Source organism: Protopterus annectens, chromosome 7.part0, assembly GCF_019279795.1.
Source record: "Protopterus annectens isolate FY-2018-M chromosome 7.part0, PAN1.0, whole genome shotgun sequence".
In the NCBI taxonomy this organism is placed as follows: domain Eukaryota; kingdom Metazoa; phylum Chordata; order Ceratodontiformes; family Protopteridae; genus Protopterus; species Protopterus annectens.
This window is the reverse complement of record NC_056739.1, coordinates 1,162,382,915-1,162,401,869: the sequence shown is the minus strand read 5'-3', so window position 1 is coordinate 1,162,401,869 and position 18,955 is coordinate 1,162,382,915. Positions and strand designations below refer to the sequence as shown.

The 18,955-nt window shown below is 41.3% G+C and overlaps 1 protein-coding gene across 1 annotated transcript in view; it reads right to left on the bottom strand.

Moving 5' to 3' along the window:
- Positions 1–18,955, bottom strand: part of CA12 (carbonic anhydrase 12) — a 462,957-nt gene that overhangs the window by 309,807 nt on the left and 134,195 nt on the right. Inside the window, exon 4 of the mRNA XM_044077750.1 lies at positions 14,518–14,660. Coding sequence (XP_043933685.1) covers positions 14,518–14,660 — 143 coding nt within the window. The remainder of the gene's footprint in view (positions 1–14,517; positions 14,661–18,955) is intronic.

Genomic DNA, 18,955 nt, shown 5'->3' with positions numbered 1-18,955 from the left:
GGCGGAAGCCATGTTGTGTGGGGGAGAGTAGATTATGTGAGGTTTAGAAATGCATCACCTGGGTGTGAATGCATTTCTCCAAGATCTTGAAAAGTGGGGATAGGATAGCAATGGGACGGTAGTTTGACAGTTCATAGGAGTTGCTGCTTTTGTGAAGGGGAATAATATATGACACGTTCCATAGTTGAGGGATGTAAGCTTCTTGTATGGAGCGGTTTATCAGAATAAAGACTGGGTAGGCTATGGACTCTGCAGCTAATTTTAGGATAGTAGTGGGTAGACCATCTGCTGCGAGAGTGGTGGGTTTTAGTTTTGAGAGTAGTTTTTTAACTGTGGAGGTTGGTACGGGTGAAAGTGTAATGGGGGTATATTATTGTGGTCTATAGTTGGGGTGAATATAGAGCTACTGTTTGATAACTGGGTAGATAATGAGAGAATATATTCTGTGAAGTGATGCTTAAATTGAGAAGCTATGCTGTCATCAGTATTGGTGTTGGGAGCTGGGGTGGTAGGTTTGCCTGGTTTTAGAAGGGAATTGATAGCCTGCCAGAACTTTTGGAGGTTGTTGGAATGTTTATTTTGGATTTCTAGGAAGTAGTTTTGTTTATCTATCTTTGTTTCTCTTTTGGCATCATTACAAAGTTGTTGATATCTTTGTTTATCTTGCCTGGTGTTGTTCTTTTTCCAGCTCTTCCAAGCATTGTCTCTGGCTTTTAGTAAGGCTTTTGTTGTTTTATCTAGCCAAGGGGCATAGTTGACTTTAGTCCTATGTTTCCTAATGGGAGCTAGTATATTTAGAGCATTCATAAATGTATTATTGAAATATTCAACTGCCTGGTCTAATGGTAGAATTTGTAGTGGGTGTCAGTTACTTTGTTGTAGCATGCTGTTAAGAATCTGTGGATCTACCTTGTGCTCATCTCTAGTTTCCTTATATAGTATAGGTTTGGGTATGTTTACCTGTCTACAAAGGAGGAATGTGGGGCAGTGGTCACTCAGTACATCAGGTAGGCAACCCACGTGATAATTTCCTTAGGGGAGGTTAACTAATGTCCAGTCGAGAATGGTGTGTTTTATGGATTTTTTGTCACCTCTGGTGGCATCTTGGATTAATTGTGAGAATCCAAATAAGTTGATGTGATTTGAGGGATTGTTGGTGTTGCAGGTTAGCCAGTCTAGGTTTAGGTCTCCTAGTAGGATAGTTTCATGGTGCAGGTTGTTTATGGCCCATTGTAACATTTCCCCTATTATAGGTGGGTTATTACCTAGAGGAATATAACTGTAGAGGATGTTAATTCTTTTTTTGTTTTTAAGGGAAATAACTAAGCCTAATGTTTCGCTATTTTGGAATTTGGGAAGTGGGGTTTTCAAAGGTTGGAGGTTAAGTGCATTTTTAAATAAAATTGCAACTCTGCCTCCCTTTGTGGTGTCTCTGTCTTGCCTTAGGAAGTTATAACCTGGGGGGAGAATTTCTTCATTTTGGGTGGTGGGTTTAAGCCAGGTTTCAGTGATAGCTAGTATATCTGGGGAGTAGTGGGCTATGAATGCGTGTACGTCATGTAGCTTACTGGATATACTTCTAGAGTTTAGGTTAATAATAAGTAGGTCTGAGTCCTGTTTTTTGAGAGAATTTTGTTGTGTTGACCTAGGCTGGGGTTTATGTCTCCTGAGATTAGTAGCCGTTTTTTGAGGAGTAGTTTGAGTTTAATGGTTCAAGCTAGGTGTGTATGTACTCTGGGTGTTGCTTGTCTATTGAGTGGTAATGAGGTGTGTGTTTTGTGTATATAAAATATTGAGTTATTATTAAATAATGTGGAGCAGATTAAAATGTTTATATTTGTATGTGTGTGTGTGTGTTGGTATGTGTTGTGTGGAAGGTGATGTTTATTAGTATGTTAGTGTGTAAGGATGTAGTGTAGGCTAGATTAGTGAGATTTAGTAGTAGGAGTGCTAGTATGCCTTGCATGATGTGTTTGGGATTAGGAGAGGTGAGGGCAGTAAGCAGAAGGGTGTGTTATGGAAGGAAGAGAGGTGAGAACAGTAAGTGGGAGGGTGTGGTATGGAAGTGGGAGTGGTTTGATACCTGAGGGATGGTGATAGGTTGTTGAAGGAGTGGTGTGACTAATTGAACTATAAATTTAGGTGTACTGGGGGTGGGAATTGGGGGAAGAGTTGGGGAGTGGAGTGACCCCGTAGGGTGAACGGAGCAGGCAAGAGCAGGAGAACCGGCTACAGCAGAAAGAGTATCAGTAAATGCAGAGATATTAACTAAAGCAAGTAGGTAAGTAGTACTTTAATTTAGAGGAAAGTACTTTAGTAGTTTTAAATGAGGGTAGTTTCACAGGGAGGGAGGTGGGTGTGTAGTAGCTGTAGAATGGAGACTAGGACTTAAATAATTCTACCAGCTTATAGTATAATGGGAAAAGTCTGGAGAGAGGTGGTAAGACCAGGTTTACATGGTAAAATGCTGCCACCTAGTGGCAGAGAGATAGTGTAAAGTAGGGATAAGCAGTTCCTTTATATAGTAATGTATTCTGGGTTTGAGAGATACCAGAGGGTGAAGAGTGACAAGCAGTCTGCAGTAGACTGCTGAGAACCACACACATGGATGGGCAGCTAGCACATGTGACTATTAATAGATAGTAGTTAGTTGTGGGCTACATACATTCAAAGTCTTTAGTGGGGAAATCCACGCAGCAGTAGCTCTCTTATGCAGCCTGGCTGGCAGGCAACAATTCTGGGTGTCTTCTTGGGTTTGACCAGAGGTATCTTTGTATCCTAAAGGCAGGGAGGGAGCACCTGGGATGGTTTAATTCAAAGTCTTTAATGGGGACATCCATGCAGCAGTAGCTCTCTTATGCAGCCTGGCTGGCAGGCAACAATTCTGGGTTAATAGAGCAAACCTACTTACAACAAGAAGACCTCAGCTACTACTGTTAACATAGCTAACCCACTTACAACCAGAACCTAACCCCAGCTACTACTATTAATATAACTAACCCACATACAAGATAGCCCCAGCTACTACTGTAAGTCTAGCTAACCTGCTTACAACAAGATAACCCAGCTACTATTATTAATATTGTTAATCCAGTTACAAGAAGAAGACAACCCCATCTACTGATATTAAGATAACTAACCCACTTAATTACAAAATTGAAAAGGTCAAAAATTATAAGTGCTTAGGACTTTGGTTTGATTCAGCCATCTCATTTAAGGAACATACTAAGTAAATGATATGGTCACTACCCAATTGAAAACCTGCAAGTAGTGTTACAGTGATAAGAAGACTGTGGTATGTAGTGCTACAGTGATCTTGCTGGAGAAAGCTGCATGTAAATGGTTAATGGAATTTAGCATCATGTGATTCCCTGGAGCTTTTTTGTGTGATAAGCGTAGCTCTTTAAAGCAATTCAAAGGCATGCTCTACCGTGCTATTTGTTGAACGAAGAAATGAAAATGTGCACATTGCGTGTGTGTGTGTCTGTGTGTGTCAGAGAGAGAGAGAGAGAGAGACTTGTCTAGGTGCGTCAGTATCTGTGTGTGTCTGTGTTTCTCTCTTTATAGATGCTTTTACAACAGCGCTGCATGGTTTCGTAGTGAGAATACTACTGCAATACTAGTAACTGTGCTGTGTTCAATTCAGACATACTAATGAGTCATCAATAAGCTTTTGCTCAGTGCAGCTCTCACACATGCCTGAATCACTGCACTAAAAGAACACAACAGCAATGCCCTAATAGTGATGCAGCACTATTTCTCTGAATCCCGCCCAGTATGTGATAATTTAAGATTACAGAAAATTCTGATATAAATAGAAACTCGTCTATAAAAATTTGTTTGCCCTGTGAAAAATCATTTAGATGCTCAATAAGAGTTTCATTTATTTTTAATAACTGATTGAAACATGACTAAGAAAAACATTTCATTCTGTATTTATCAGCAAAAAAAATGTATGCATTTTGAAGTTAACTATTTTAAGGTAAGTAGCTGAGGATCCAAGAGAAGATTTGTTTCCCTTTGCAGTAAAAATAAGTACCACATTATCTTTGGAGAAAAAAGGTGATGTCGTCCTATCCTTTCCATTCAAATATCCCTTTAGATTGTTATTTGAGCATTCTTTTAGTGTACAGCAAATCTCAAGAGACCATGACAGGTCACTACTAAACTATGTCAAAATCAGTAAAATAGAAGAATACAGCTAACAAACTGACACCGGTTATTTTAGTTATGGAGGAGTACAGCTACTCTGTGTCATTTTCCAGAACTAAACCTAGTCAGCATTCTAAAAATAATTAAAATGATGTAATTTAGTTGTATAATCTAAATTTCATAATGAGGATTCATATTGTCTGTGCCCCGTCCACAAAGGAAATGCTGGTTGTCAGGTGCAATGTTAGTCAAGTGAGAACTCATATCAGGAGAGACTACAGTGGAACAGGCCGTGCAGTGGAAAAGTACAGTTGTGTACACTTACCATAAATGTAGATGTTCAAGTGTATTCACTGTTGCAGTCATCACATTTGGGTTATCCCTGCCAGGTTAGCCCTTGGCCGGCCCAAATACCAGAGACTTAGCATTTCTACATTGGTTGCTGTCACTTCAGGACTGACGTCAGGTCATCAGTAGTATAAAGTAAGGCAGCTGATGCCATTACATGAGGTTTTCTTACCCTAACCTGTCAGGAGCACCCAAGTGGGAGCCAGGTTCTGGTGGAAGAACCCCACCAGTAGAAAGCAAATACCAGTATTTCCATTGTAAGGAGAGAGAAGAAAGAAAAGGGGGGGATGGAGGGAGGGAAAGCAGGACTGCAGCACTGAATACACTCGAACATTTATGGTAAGTGTACACAACTGTACTATGTTCATCGTGTTTCACTGTTGCAGTCATCACATTTGGGTTGATTCCCAAAGCTGAGGAAATGTGTGGAGGCAGTCAAGGAAACTAGGGGCTGGCTGGGATGCCCTGCAAGACTGCAGAGGCAAACCTTGCCCTGGATTTGGAGAAGATAGGCAGGTGGTAATGTTTGGTAAAGGTGTGAACAGATGTCCAGGTGGCAGCCTCCAGGATGTCCCTGGTGGGGACTCCTAGGAGGAAAGCTGCAGAGGTGGAGGCTGTTTTGGTGGAGTGAGTCCTCACCCCCTTAGGGGGAGGCTTTCCATGTTGCTTGTAGCAGAAATGGATGCAATGTGCTATCCATTTGGAAATGGTTTGTTTGGAGATGGCTTTGCCCTCACCCTTTGCAGCAAAGCTAACCAGAAATGAATCAGACTTTCTGAAGGATTTAGTCCTGTCTAGATAGAATCTGAGCTGTCTGTGCACATCTAAAGAGTGCAGGATCCTTTCCCCCTTGTTCTGTGGGTTAGGGAAAAAGGTGGGCAAATGAATGGATTGGTTGAGAGCCACACTGGACACCACCATGTGCATGAAGGATGGGTTAGTCCTGAGGGACACCCTGTCAGCATGGAAGACAATGAAGGGTTCCACAGCCATGAGTGCTTACAGCTCGGAGACCCTTCTGGCTGAAGTGATGGCCAGAAGGAAAGCAGTCTTCCAGGAGAGAAATTTAGCTCTGCTGAAGAGGCTGGTTCAAAGGGGGGCACAGTGAGCTTTTCCAACACAAAGTTAAGGTCCCAAGCTGGTGTTGGTGCTCTACTGCATGGCCTCAAGGTACTAGCCCCTCTTAGGAACTGTTTGATCAGAGGGTGTGAGAAAAGGGGCTGCTCAATAGGAAAATGAGCAAAGATAGCAGAGGCATGAATTTTAATAGAGGAAAATGAGAGACCACTGTGTAGCAGGTCAGCTAGATAATCCAGGATGAGAGGGAGGGAGGGCTGTACCGTATTGGATCCCTTAGCCTGAATCCAGGTGCAGAACCTTTTCCATTTGTCAACATAAGACTTTCTGGTGCTAGGGCATCTGGCCTCACATATAACATCTAGAACCTGTTTACTGAGGTTGGCAGATTGATCGGGGGTTAGGGAATAAGACAAGCTGCCAAATTGAGGGTCTGCAATTGGGGATGCGTGAATTCGCCTTCCCCCTGGGTCAGGAAGGTTGGAATCTGAGTAAGATGCCATGGTGGCAGTGGGGATAGGCTGTGCAACTGGGGGTACCAGTGCTGGCGAGGCCAGTCTGGAGCAATAAGAATTGTCCTTGGTTTTTCCTCCTTTATTTTGAGCAGTACCCTGGGGATGAGAGGTAGTGGAGGAAAGGCATAGACCGATAGAATGACCCAGGGGAAGGACAGGGCATCCACTTTCCAAGCCATGCAGTGATGCACCCTGGTGCAGAACTTGCTGAGCTGATAGTTGGTGTGGGAGGCAAAGAGATTGCCCTTCGGGGTGCCCCATTTCTGAGTTATTAGGGTGAAGGTTCTTTTGTCGAGCTGCCACTCATGTGGGTCCAGAAGATTTCTGCTTAAGTGGTCTGCCAGAGAGTTTAGAGAACCTGCTAGGAATTGTGCTAACAGGTGGAATTGCATGGCAGATGCTGTGTGCTAAAGAGTCATGCCTAGCCTGCATAGAGGGTAGAAGTGAGTCCCTCCCTGTTTGTTGACATACCACATCACAGTGGTGTTGTCTGTTTTCATCAGGAGAGCCTCTAACTCTTTAGATTCTGCACAAGCAGGAAAGGAAGACATTTTTGTTTGAGGAGTTCCAGGGTATGTTGCTGAAATTTTAGCATATGGAACTGGCAGTTTAGTGCTCTGATAGCAAGAGTAGCAAAGGTGTATACTTTTTTACCCCCTCTGTCTAGTGCTCAGGAATCCCTATCTGAGGGGGTGGGATTCTTAGCAGAGGTTGCTTTAATTCCGTTAGGCCCTTGAGAAATTACCTTGGGGTCAGCAGTAGGATTTTTAAAAAGAAATTTGCGTGAGTCAGAGACTCTGTAATACCTGTCTGGTTTTCTGGGTGGAGGAGGGAGGGTGTCAGGTGTCAAACTGAATTCCAGGAAAACATCCTCCACAACATCAAGGATCTAAGAATTCCCAGAGTCTCTTTTTTAACTGAGGGTAGTCCTGACTTTCCCATTGTAAATGCTTCCTTAAGGTATGAAGGGTTTCCCCAAAGGAAAAGTCCTCTGGAGGAGAGGCTGAAGGAATGGAATCCTCTGCATCATATGGTTCATAGGTTCATAGGTTGGTACTAGACTATCAGCCCTAGGGCCTATACAAGCCTAGCCATAACAATTCCCTGGCTATTTCTTCCCACACTATTTACTTCCCTGAAGTAAATAGTGTGGGAAGAAATTACTCAGAATCCTCAGAGATTACTCAAAATCCTCATAAGCAGAGGGGGGGGTGCATGTCTTCATATTCAGATGCATCAGTGTCATCAGACTCCTGTTTAGACAGAACTACAGGGAACAGATCTCTTTTTCTTTTGGAAGGGGTAGCTTGGCTTCGCCCACACAGCATGATAAGGTATTTCACCATTTTAAGGATTTGAGACTGAGGCAAGGAAGCAGGTGCCTGGTCGTCGGTTTCTTGGGTGTGGTTCGTACCCTGGGCCTAAGAAACTCAGTAGTTTTTGAAAGAACGGTAGACATGAAAGAAGTCATCGGTTTGTGTCAAGAATCGATAGTGCAATGGACTTCCTCGGAAGCCAGTGCCTGCTCAGAGGCTCCAGATGCATCCAAGGGAGAGACAACTGCAGGATCCTTAGTCAAAGAAGAGTTTTGCGGTATACCGGACTCAGAAAAGGGTCTTGGTAGCGGCCTGCGAATCTACAGAAGTGGGCATTGGGGGCTGCGAAGGTGCCTCACTGAGGACTGCAGAACTGACAACTAGCTTAACGGAAGCGTCGTCTGTAGGTTTGGACCTGTGCGGTCTGTCTCTGTCTTTATCTTTATGTTTTTTCAGAAGATCTGCTGTTGGATGGCTTACTTCAGCCATATCAGAAATTTGAGGACTGTAAGCGAAAATATCTAGCTACAATAAGGGCCCGATGACATATAGTTCTGGTGTTAAACAAAGCTCAGAAGCGACAGCAGGGGACATTGTGTTCTGGGCCAAAGCAAGTGACGCAGTAAGAATGAAAGTCTCAGTGTGGTATTTGCTTTCCACAGGCAAGACAATTGTTAACTTTTTCTGACATCGGTTAGTGCAAGAAAAAAGGATCCCCAATGGGGTACTTAGCTTTAGAAGACTTCAGCTTCAATTTGGAAGATGAAACTCAGGTAGAGGACTACTGGCACTCATGCAAACTGCTTCTGCTTCGGGCTCCATGGCAAGAAAGACTGATGTAATGGCGTCAGCTGCCTTACTTTATACTACTAACAACCTGACGTCAGTCCTGAAGCGACAGCAAACAACGCAAAAATACTAAGCCTCTGGTATTTGGGCCAGCCGAGGGCTACCCTGGCAGGGATAACCCAAATGTGATGACTGCAACAGTGAAACATGAAGAATATCTGGCTTTTGGAAGACACCAGAGCTTTTGCAAGAGGTTGAAAAGTACATTTAGTTGATTTTGTACTTCTATACATGGTAGAAGGCTTTTTTTTTTTTTGGTTGGTTTTAGATACCATATTTTTGGTTTCTTGGAATAGTGGTCTTATGGTTCTAGAACAAAACTTTTCAAGAAGAGATTATCTCTCCTACTTTAGAGTAGACTCTCAAAGCAAGGTCCTAGGCAGAGGCAAGGAAGCTAAGAAGGCCTGTGATGAGTGCTGCACATAGTAGTTGGCACCACAAACTGAGAGGATCACCACTGTCTCTCTCTCTCTCTCTCTCTCTCTCTCTCTCTCTCTCTCTCTCTGAAATTATGTCTGTTGTTAGTGTTTAGCTTTCTTAGGTTCTGTGGGCACAATTTTCAACAGAGTACCACCTACTCATTCCATAGTTCTCAGAGACTTCAGTGCCCATGCAGGGAATTAAGGAAATACTGCTTGGGACATGAGAAAAATGGTTGCATCATCTAAATCAAAGTGATGAATTATTTTTGGGCTACTGTGCTAATTTCAGATTGTCCATAACAAACAGCAAGTTCACAAAAAGTGATGATCATAAGCATATTTGTTACCAGAACAGTGTGGAACAAAGGTCTATGATCATCTTTGAAGTCATATCACAAAACCTAAGGCTATATGTTGTTAATTTGTGGGTCAAAAGAAGAGCTGGTTTCAGGCAATCACCATTAGGTGGTATGTTAGTTCAAGCTGTTATTGTGGTGAGTGGTCAGACCTTGAACACCCAAACATAGTGAGTGTGTTCTTGGATTATCTAGCCAATGCTCCTCCTGAAGAAGAGCTTGACTTCTACTTGTAGAAGAGCTTTTCCTGGGTACCAGACAGGAGGCTGAGGATATGGAGCCTGACTGGATGCTGTTCAAAACCTCATTAATTGAGGCAGTTGGCAAATATTTTTAAATATCTTCTTTAAATCACATATTTCCTAATGAGATAGGTAAACATACATTAACAGAAAGCAAACCATAGTGACACATTCATTATTTTAATGCAGTATGTATACAGGTTTTCTTTTTAACAATTACCATTCACGTGATTACATAAACTGCTTAATTCCAGGCTTCCCTTAAAACTCACTCCCCCTCCTGAACATTATTCTACACATATTATTCCCACAAATTGTAGCTGATGGCTAAATATTTTCAGTATTTTTCACAGCAGTAACCTTAACACCTGATAGCAACAATAGTAGGACGGAAGTAGTATCCTTAAATAAGAGTCCTTCTATGCAAAGGGCGGTATTTTCATAACTGACTGATAGTACTGATAAGCTAGGAATGCAACAGCTGTAGCAGTCACCAAATTAAAATGTCAGATGTGAGAGAAGTTTGGCAAGGCCATGGAAAACAACTTTCAGATGGCCTCAAAAATATTTATATAAACCATCAAGAGGGAGAGGCTTGACTAGAGACACTGCTAAGAGATGGGAGAAATATTTCAAAACACTACTGAATCTGGAAAGGCAGGGCAAGTAGTAACTGGTGAAATTGGATTTGTTTCTGTAGGTGAGGTCACCATGATCTAAACTACTAAGGTGGCATAAGTGGATGAAATCTACCCAAATATACTGAAGTTGCTACACATGTCGTGGTTCCATGGCTAACATGCTTTTAGAGTACTGCACAGCAGGATGGAAGAGTACTTCTGGACTGGCAATTGCAGTTGTGGTCCCATGGTCCCATTTTCACATCTGGAGACAAGAATATTCCATTTATACTGCAATCATTTTATTTTGCCTTCCTGGGAAAGCTGGAAAGAGAAAGAGCCTTCATCCAACAGCCAAGCCTCTAATTTGGAAGAACAATGTGGATTCCATTTGGCTGTGGAGCAGTGTATCAATTCTTTGTTCTTGCATGGATATTGGATGTTCATGGGACTTTGTGTTTTGGAGACCAGACCTAAAGTAGACATCTACATAACCCAAAATAGCTAGTGGACAGTGCTACATTACAAGGTTCCACAGCTGCTGCTGTTTGCCATTTGAGTAGTGATAAATGAATGGTCATTCTCTGAATTAATAAATGCAATCAATATAGGCAAAAGATACTAAATATGGTGTATCTTTGCTTTCATTGTGATTTCCATAGACTGGAAATCAAAAAACAAGCATGATTTGGAGACAGTCCACATTGGGGAAATAAGTGTTGCTGTTGGGTTTTGGATGGTGGTTTCCTCTAGGCTCAATTGACTGACCTTCACGGTACATTAGTGCAGTTCATAATAGAATGTGGAGTGACTGAGATGAAAATCAGCACTTCAAAATCCAAAATGATGCTTCCCTCCATAAAAGAGTGCACTGCTGTCTGCAGATGAGAGGAAGAACAGTACCTTCAGGTTTAGGTGCAGGTGATAAAAGTATCTAAAGGGTCTTGTTCATGACTGAAATAAGAGGGGACTAGGAAAGCTAGCAACACAGGGATGGAGTAGTGATACTGCTGCAGACATTGTATAGGACCAAAACAATGTAGTGAGAAATGAGTCATATGACAAGACTCTCAGATGATTAATCATTCTATTTTCCTGTCTACACCTGTGATGATGATCGTTGGACACTGAGCAAATGAATGAATGAATACTAATGGCAGAAATAAAGCTCCTTTGCAGTTGGGGCACCATTTTATCAACAACTTTTTATCCACAGATGTAAATACTCAAGTACAAACTAGGTAGTCTTTAAGAATAAAGTCCAGTTTATTTTTAGAGCCAAACAGTCATACAGTTGATTACAACAAAAGAAAAATCCAAACTGTTAAAAAGAGAATGTCTTCCATATTTTGTTCTAGATTCTATTATAGAACATAGGAATCATTTTAACCAGTGGCTTTCTTTGTTCAATTAGGTTTATAAATTATTCATTAATACTTCCTCCAGACTCTACTTTCACCTTCCCCAGCTTGACCAATCATCACCTCTCTCCAAGTGCTCTTGACCAGTCATAGCAATCCAATGCAATCATTTACTAAAACATGACTTCCAGCATCAGCAATGAGTTACCCTTTAAGCGGCATGTGCTTTGGGATGCCTGATTGTCAAACTACTGCCAGAGCAGCCATGGTCACAACATAACAATCCTAAATCACTAAAAATGGCCTTATTAAACAATTTAACAATTATAACAACATTTAAAGGCATTTGGATTGTTTAAATTATACAGCATCCCCATACAACTACTCAGCCTGCCAAAAAAATGTAATATCAGGGTACATCCTGACTAATGAATAGCACCAAACAGAAAGATAACAGTGCCAAAAATGCTAGAGTAGACTGCAAATCTATCCAATACAGAGCAGTACAAAAGGCAAATTTGGAAAAAAAAAAACAACATGGTACACTGCTGCAAATCACAAGAGCACAACTTAGTCAAAAGGTTAATGCAGAGTTCTAGTTTGGTGAACAGCAGAATGTAAAGAAAGCCATCTTGTTCAAGTGAAGAAGCTTAATTAAAAATATTTACATCCACATGTTTTTTTCAAATATAATTTTTATTAGTTTTGCAAGATTTATAACAGAATAAACAAACTCTACAACAGAAGAAAGAAACTGTTGCAAAAAAAAAGAGTAAAATCCCATGATTGGAGGAACTCCCTGGTCAGCCTCAGTAAAAAGCTGAGATCCCTCATAAAATCCTCCAAAGCTAGTTACAAAAACAAAATTGCCACTGATTCTAAAGACAACCACAAAGCATTCTATAGCTATGTCAAGAATCTCAATGGCAACACTCAATCTATACCGGAAGAATGCAAAGTTCCTGTAATCACGGCTGCACAGGTAAAAACCACACTCTCCAAAGCCAGGAATCCAGCATCCATGAGACCTGACAACATCCCAGGCTGCGTTCTACATGAACTACAGAATGAACTGGCACTCCACTTAAGTATCATGTTCAGTCATAGCCTCACCTCAGGCTTTGTACCCACTGAATGGCACACAGCAACGGTTATCCCACTCCACAAAGGTGGGGCCACCATGGACCCTGGGAACTACAGCCCCATTAGCTTGACGAGCCTGGTCTGCAAGGCTATGGAACATATCATCATGGAACTTATAAACAATGACACTGGTAATCTCCAAACTCTGGACCCCACCCAGTTCGGGTTTGTCAAAGGCAGATCATGTCTCCTAAACCTGATAGACTTCTTTGAAACAGTCACCAAAGCCGTAGATGAGGGTAAGGTGGTTCACAAAGCCTAGCTAGATCTTGCCAAGGCTTTCAATACCATCCCCCACTCTGGAATTATAGATAAACTCACTGAACTAGGTATAAATCCATATGTCACAAGATCGTTTGCCAACTGGCTCATGGACAAAACCCACACTGTGAAAGTAGCAGACTCCAAATCCGACTTCAGACCAGTGACAAGTGGAGTACCACAGGGTTCAGTCCTGGGTCCTCTCCTGTTTGGTATCTACTTCTCAGAAGTACAGGCTATCACAGAAGGTCTTTGGCTAATGAAGTTCGCAGATGACTGCAAACTAGGAGCCAAAATCGAAACTCCTAATGATGTGAACATCCTACAAAAGGGCCTCACTGAGACAGATGCCTGGTGTCAAAGCCATGTCCTCAAGCTCAATGCCAAAAAGTGCATTGTCATCCCTTTTGGTAAAAATTCTGTGCCCATGAACTACCACATAGGCGGTAGTCTACTTAACACCAAAAGTGTGATAAGAGACCTTGGGACACAGGTGGACAGCAGTCTCTCCTTTGATAATCACATCGCCACAGTAGTCAGGAAATCCTTCTACATGGCACACCTCATCACAAAAGGTTTCTCATCTAGGAAAAAAGAGGTCACTGTTCCCCTCTGCTCATCACTCATTAGACCCATTATAGAGTACAACACCCCTTTTGGTATGCACCTCACAAGACATCTACAACAACTAGAGAGGACGCAGAAATACCTCACAAAGAGGGTAACCAGCCTCAAACAGATGCCCTACGCAGACCGTCTCAAAAAACTCCAGCTTTACTCCGTCGCATATCGCCTACTCAGAGGTGATGTCTGCCTAACATACAAAGCTATGTCAAACCCAGAGCTGTTGGATATGCTCCACTTAAAGAAATCCCAATCCCTCTGAGCTGCATGCTCTAGGGACCTAAACCTTGTCACCACAATAAACAGAACATGCTGGAGGGATAGATTCCTGTCACAAAGACTTCCCATACTCTGGAACAAGCTACCAATGTCAAACAAAACTCCTCATTAGCACTCTTCAAGAAAAATCTTGATGATTGGATGGGAGATAGGAAATTCACCCTGGGGATCACTTCTGTGGCTCTGCTAGACAGGGGCACGGGAAAATCATTTTCTTGGGTGGCGAAGGCCAGAGTACCTTTTTGGCTGAGCTTATATAGGCCCTAGGGCCAATAGCCTACTACCTACCTCTGAACCTAGTAACCTAAAAAACAGAAACATATCAAGACACAGCATAATACATTATATACAATTATCAGTCTTGCTATACAAAAGGATTGCAACCATTTAACAAACAAGCAGATTCCATCACAGCAAGGCAATAAAAAAGAAAAAGAAAATAAAATAAAAATAAAAGGTGATAAAGGAAATACTTCTATCCTAAACACCCAGGGTAGTTGTATCAAAAACATGAACCTTAGGGATGGAAAGTAGTGAAGAGACCCCCTTATAAGAAACTAACGTGATGCAAGAAAAGATCTAATTTGTCCATATTTAACAGAATTAGCGATGGTTAGAGGAAAGAATGTAAGTGATTTATGAGTAGAATACAGAAGAAAAAGGGGGTATATTGTGAGAGAGCACTATTCACAATATTTACAACTATTTACAACTTGGATGCCTTAACAAATGTGCAAAGGGACATCATACTAGTGTGATTGACAATAGAGTATCATCAGCATTAATTTGTTATAGAACTGAAAAGTACAAACACAAAGGTCTTCACAGATTCTGTTAATAGTAGTGATTGTTGTATGACAATTACTTTGAATTAAGTCAAAGAGACTGCACTCTTGCAAGTAAAAAAACAAAGTGCACATAATAATTTAGAAAACGTTTAGTGCTAATGTACCTCAGCTGCAAATCGTCTGTCATTGAAGGTATGTTCTGAGCCTTGTGGCCTCTTCTGATCTCCCCAGTGCAGATGGAGTTGCACTGCTGTATATTTATGCTTCAAACTGCTTATGTACATAGTGGCAGGTAGGCTCACTTTTACTAGAAAACAATGAAATAAAAGCATTATAGTTTGCATGCAAACATGGTAATGAATAGCAGCTAATGCCTAATATCATATAAAGTACAATCAAAGATGATGACAACCACAAGTGTCGATTTTTCACTAGCAAATTGCTGGGTTTTTTTTCTGTCCAGAAAGCAGGACAGATTAACTTGCATAACTCCATAAGACAGTTAAAGCAGAAGTACACTAACCTACACAACTTACTGTGTTTTATTTTATTATTTGTTTATTAAAGTGTATTTTTCCCCGGACTTTTTTTGGTGTGGTTTAGCCTTCATTCCTAGAAGCATACACTAAACCAGTGTAATAATAAATGGAGTACAAAACTGAAGAGCACACATATTAGAGAAGTAATAGCAAACTATTCATGAGAAAAAGACAAATTGTAAGCTAGTACAATGAAATATGAAGAACACAAATCAATAGGGATAGGATAGTATTAGCAAACTCTCAAGTTTAATACTACAAAATATACTAACCTAAAATTTAAAACATGTAGTAAAGCCATACGTGTAGAAAGAACAAATAGTTAAAAGTGGCAGAGTAAAAATTGCAAACCATTAGCTGAATTATACAGTGGAACAGATCATTCACAACAAAACAAGTATGCAAGTCTCATGTTAAAAGTTTATGTTTGTATTATAAAAAAATCATTAGCCAGCTTTGGGGTGTCGGCTGATTTACACAAATGACCAGAAGCATGGCAGGACTGGTTTAATAATATGAAACATTCCTTTCTAAGAATTTTGTTCAGACTATGTAGTAGGGAGGAAGTCTTGAGACTGTATGGGGAATCAGCTCACTTTAGAACAAAATTCACACGGGCACTTGGCATAAGAGTTGTGAGCGTAAAGTGGACTTTATTATTTTTGGCTCGACACTGTATGGGCACTGTACGCTATACAGAGGTGGGAGCAGAAGAGGAGACAGGAAGGCTGTAAAGATAAATTGGAAAAACTCAGCCTCCATCAATGTCAGTGCTGGAATTCAAGGAAAGGGGTAGGGAGTTATGGAAGATCTCCTAACCTAGTCTCTGTAATTAAAACCTTGCATATATTTGTGATACACGATTTAGAAGAAAACTGCAGCCCATAAACAAAGGTACTGAGCCATATTTGCTTCCAATGAGGTTTGCCTACAATTTTAGACTTATCAGCCTTATAGCTGTTCAAACTAGTACAGTGTTTACTAGACTGGAAGGGATGCTAGGAAAACACTTTAGTTTGGTAAAACTGATACTAACTGTGACACCAGACAAGGGCAATAAAAATTGCAGCTAAGCAGAGTCTATTGCAGACATACAGTGATAAACACTGTGGTGAAGTACAGTAGTTACAAATATAGACAAGAAAATGTAGGTGAATCAATAATTACGACAGAATAATAGTCATTGACAATGATAGATTGCATTGTACTAATATAAAAATAATTAGGGCATATGCCAATGTGGATAAGTACAATACAAAACATTGTTCTGCTAAAAAAAAATCAAAATTAGAGGATATAAAAATATATTCTTTTGGGTAGGAGCCTACAATGCTATGTTTCTGTCTAGAAAGTTAAGTGGTACTATACATGGAACAGTGCACTAAAACAGTGACAAACATGAAAATAAAAGTGCAGCATTGCTAGATTAGATGTTTTTACATTATATATAAAATAATCCTTCATATAGAAATGATATATAAAGTAGTTCTACTATATTTGTACTTAGCCTTGAAGGACATGGAAGGCTGAGCGGATACCTAGAGAAGGGAGTAAAATAACTTAAAACAATTTAATAAACACAGAATCTAGAAGAATACTTCACAGAAAAAAGGGCTGTCTGTGAGTAAGAGTTCAGGGAATTGTAACTAAAGAGGGTAGCACAGAGGAAGGACAAGACAAGTCAGAAACAGGGTAGCAAGAAGAGGAAATGGTGTGAGAAAAACAGGACATAAAGGAGAATGTGCTTTAAGGTAAGGAGATTATGTAAATACAGTTATTGTAAGGAAGAGAATAACAAAGACTGAGTAGTCAGTCAGACTGTAATAGTATATAAAAGGATGAGATAGTGTTATCCAGAAGTAGATGAGTAGTAAATGGACAGACAGACAACAGAGTGGGGACACAGGTTGTCACTGGGAGGTAGGAAGAGGCAGAGAATGATACCTTGGGAAAAGACAATGGAAGTAGAAAAACAGAAGGCAAACTATCAGGTAGTTCATAGGTTCATAGGTTGATACTAGGCTATCGGCCCTAAGGCCTATGCAAGCCTAGCCATAACAATTCCCTGGAAAATTTTTCCCACAATATTTACTTCTCTGGGCCCCTGTCTAGCAGGGCTACTGACATGATCCCCGGGGTGAATTTCCTATCTCCCATCCAATCATCATGGTTCCTTTTGAAGAGGGCCAATGAGGTGCTCTGCTTGACATGTATGGGCAGTCTATTCCAGAGTATGGGGAGTCTCTGGGTCAGGAACCTATCCTTCCAGCATGTTTTGTTCATTGTGATGATAAGGTTTAGATCCCTGGAGTGTGTGGCTCTGAGGTATTGGGATTTCTTTAAGTGGAGCATGTCCAACAGCTCAGGGTTTGACATGGCCTTGTATGTTAAGCAGAGATCGCCTCTGAGTAGACGATATGCCACAGAGTATAGCTGGAGTTTTTTTAGACAGTCAGCATATATCATCTGTTTTAGGCCTGTGATTCTTTTAGTGAGGTATTTCTGTGGCCTTTCCAGCTGTTGCAGATGTCTGGTGAGGTACATACCAAATGGGGCATTATACTCTATAATGGGTTTAATGAGGGATGAGTACAGTGGGACAATGACCTCCTTTTTTCTGGATGAAAAGCCCTTAGTGATGAGGTGTGCCACGTAGAAGGATTTCCTGACTGTTGTGGCGATGTGGTTATCGAAAGTGAGACCACTGTCCACTTGTGTCCCTAAGTCTCTCATCACACTTTCAATGTTTAGTGTCCTGCCACCTATGTGGTAGTTCATGGGTACATGTTTTTTTCCAAAGGGGGTGACTATACAGTTCTTGGCATTAAGCTTGAGCCCATGGCTCTGGCACCAGGCATCTGTTTCTGTAAGGCCCTTTTGTAGACTATCCACATCATTTGGGGATTCAATAATGGCTCCCAGTTTGCAGTCATCTGCAAACTTTGTTAGCCAGAGTCCCTTAGTGTTGGCCTGTACTTCAGAAAAGTAGATGCCAAACAAGAGTGGTCCCAGGACTGAACCCTGAGGTACTCGACCTGTCACTTATCTGGAGCTGGATTTGGAGTCGGCTACTTTTACAGTCGGTTCTGTCAGTAAGCCAGTTGGCAACCCATCGAGTGACGTAGGGATTTATGCCCAGCTTAGTAAGTTTATCTATGATTCCAGAGTGGGGGATGGTGTCGAAAGCCTTGGTGAGGTCCAGACAGGCTGTGTGGACCTCCTTACCCTCGTCCACAGCTCTGGAGACCAACTCAAAGAAGTCAATCAGATTCAGGAGATAATATCGGCCCTTCACAAACCCAAACTGGGTGGGGTCCAGTGTCTGGAGGTTGCCAATGTCTTTGTTTATAAGTTCCATGATAATGCATTCCATGCCCTTGCAGATCAGGCTTGTCAGACTGATGGGACAGTAGTTCCCAGGATCCAAGGTGGATCCTCCCTTGTGGAGCAGGATAGCTGTAGCTGTGCATCACTCAGTGGGCATGAAGCCTGAGGTGAGGCTATGATTAAACATGACACTTAGGTGGGGTGCTAGTTCATTTTGTAGTTCATGTAGTACACAACCTGGGATGTCATCTGGTCCATGGATGCTGTATTCTTAGCTTTGGAGAGTGCTGTTTCTACCTGTGTGGCTGTGATTATTGGAATTTGGCAATCTTTTGATATTGAGATGGGTCCTTTAGGGGGTGAGAGGGGAGTGAAGTTGGCACTAAATCGATCTGCCAGGATATTGGCAATATCCTTGGGATCAGTATATTTAATACCATTCTGTTGTAGTTCAGAGCAGATCTGAGCATTGCCATTTAGATTCTTGACATAACTATAGAATGCCTTGTGGATATCTTTGGAATCTTTGGCAATTTTATTTTCGTAACTAGCTTTTGAAGATTTTATGAGGGATCTCAGCTTCTTACTGAGGCTGGTGAGGGAGTTTTTTGCATCCTGGGATTTTCCTCTTTTCTGCAACAGTTTCTTCCTTCTGTTGTATAGTTTGTTTATAGCAGGGGACCACCAGATTGGCTTTCTTTTTTTGGAGAAGAGCATCTTGGTTCTATTTGGGATG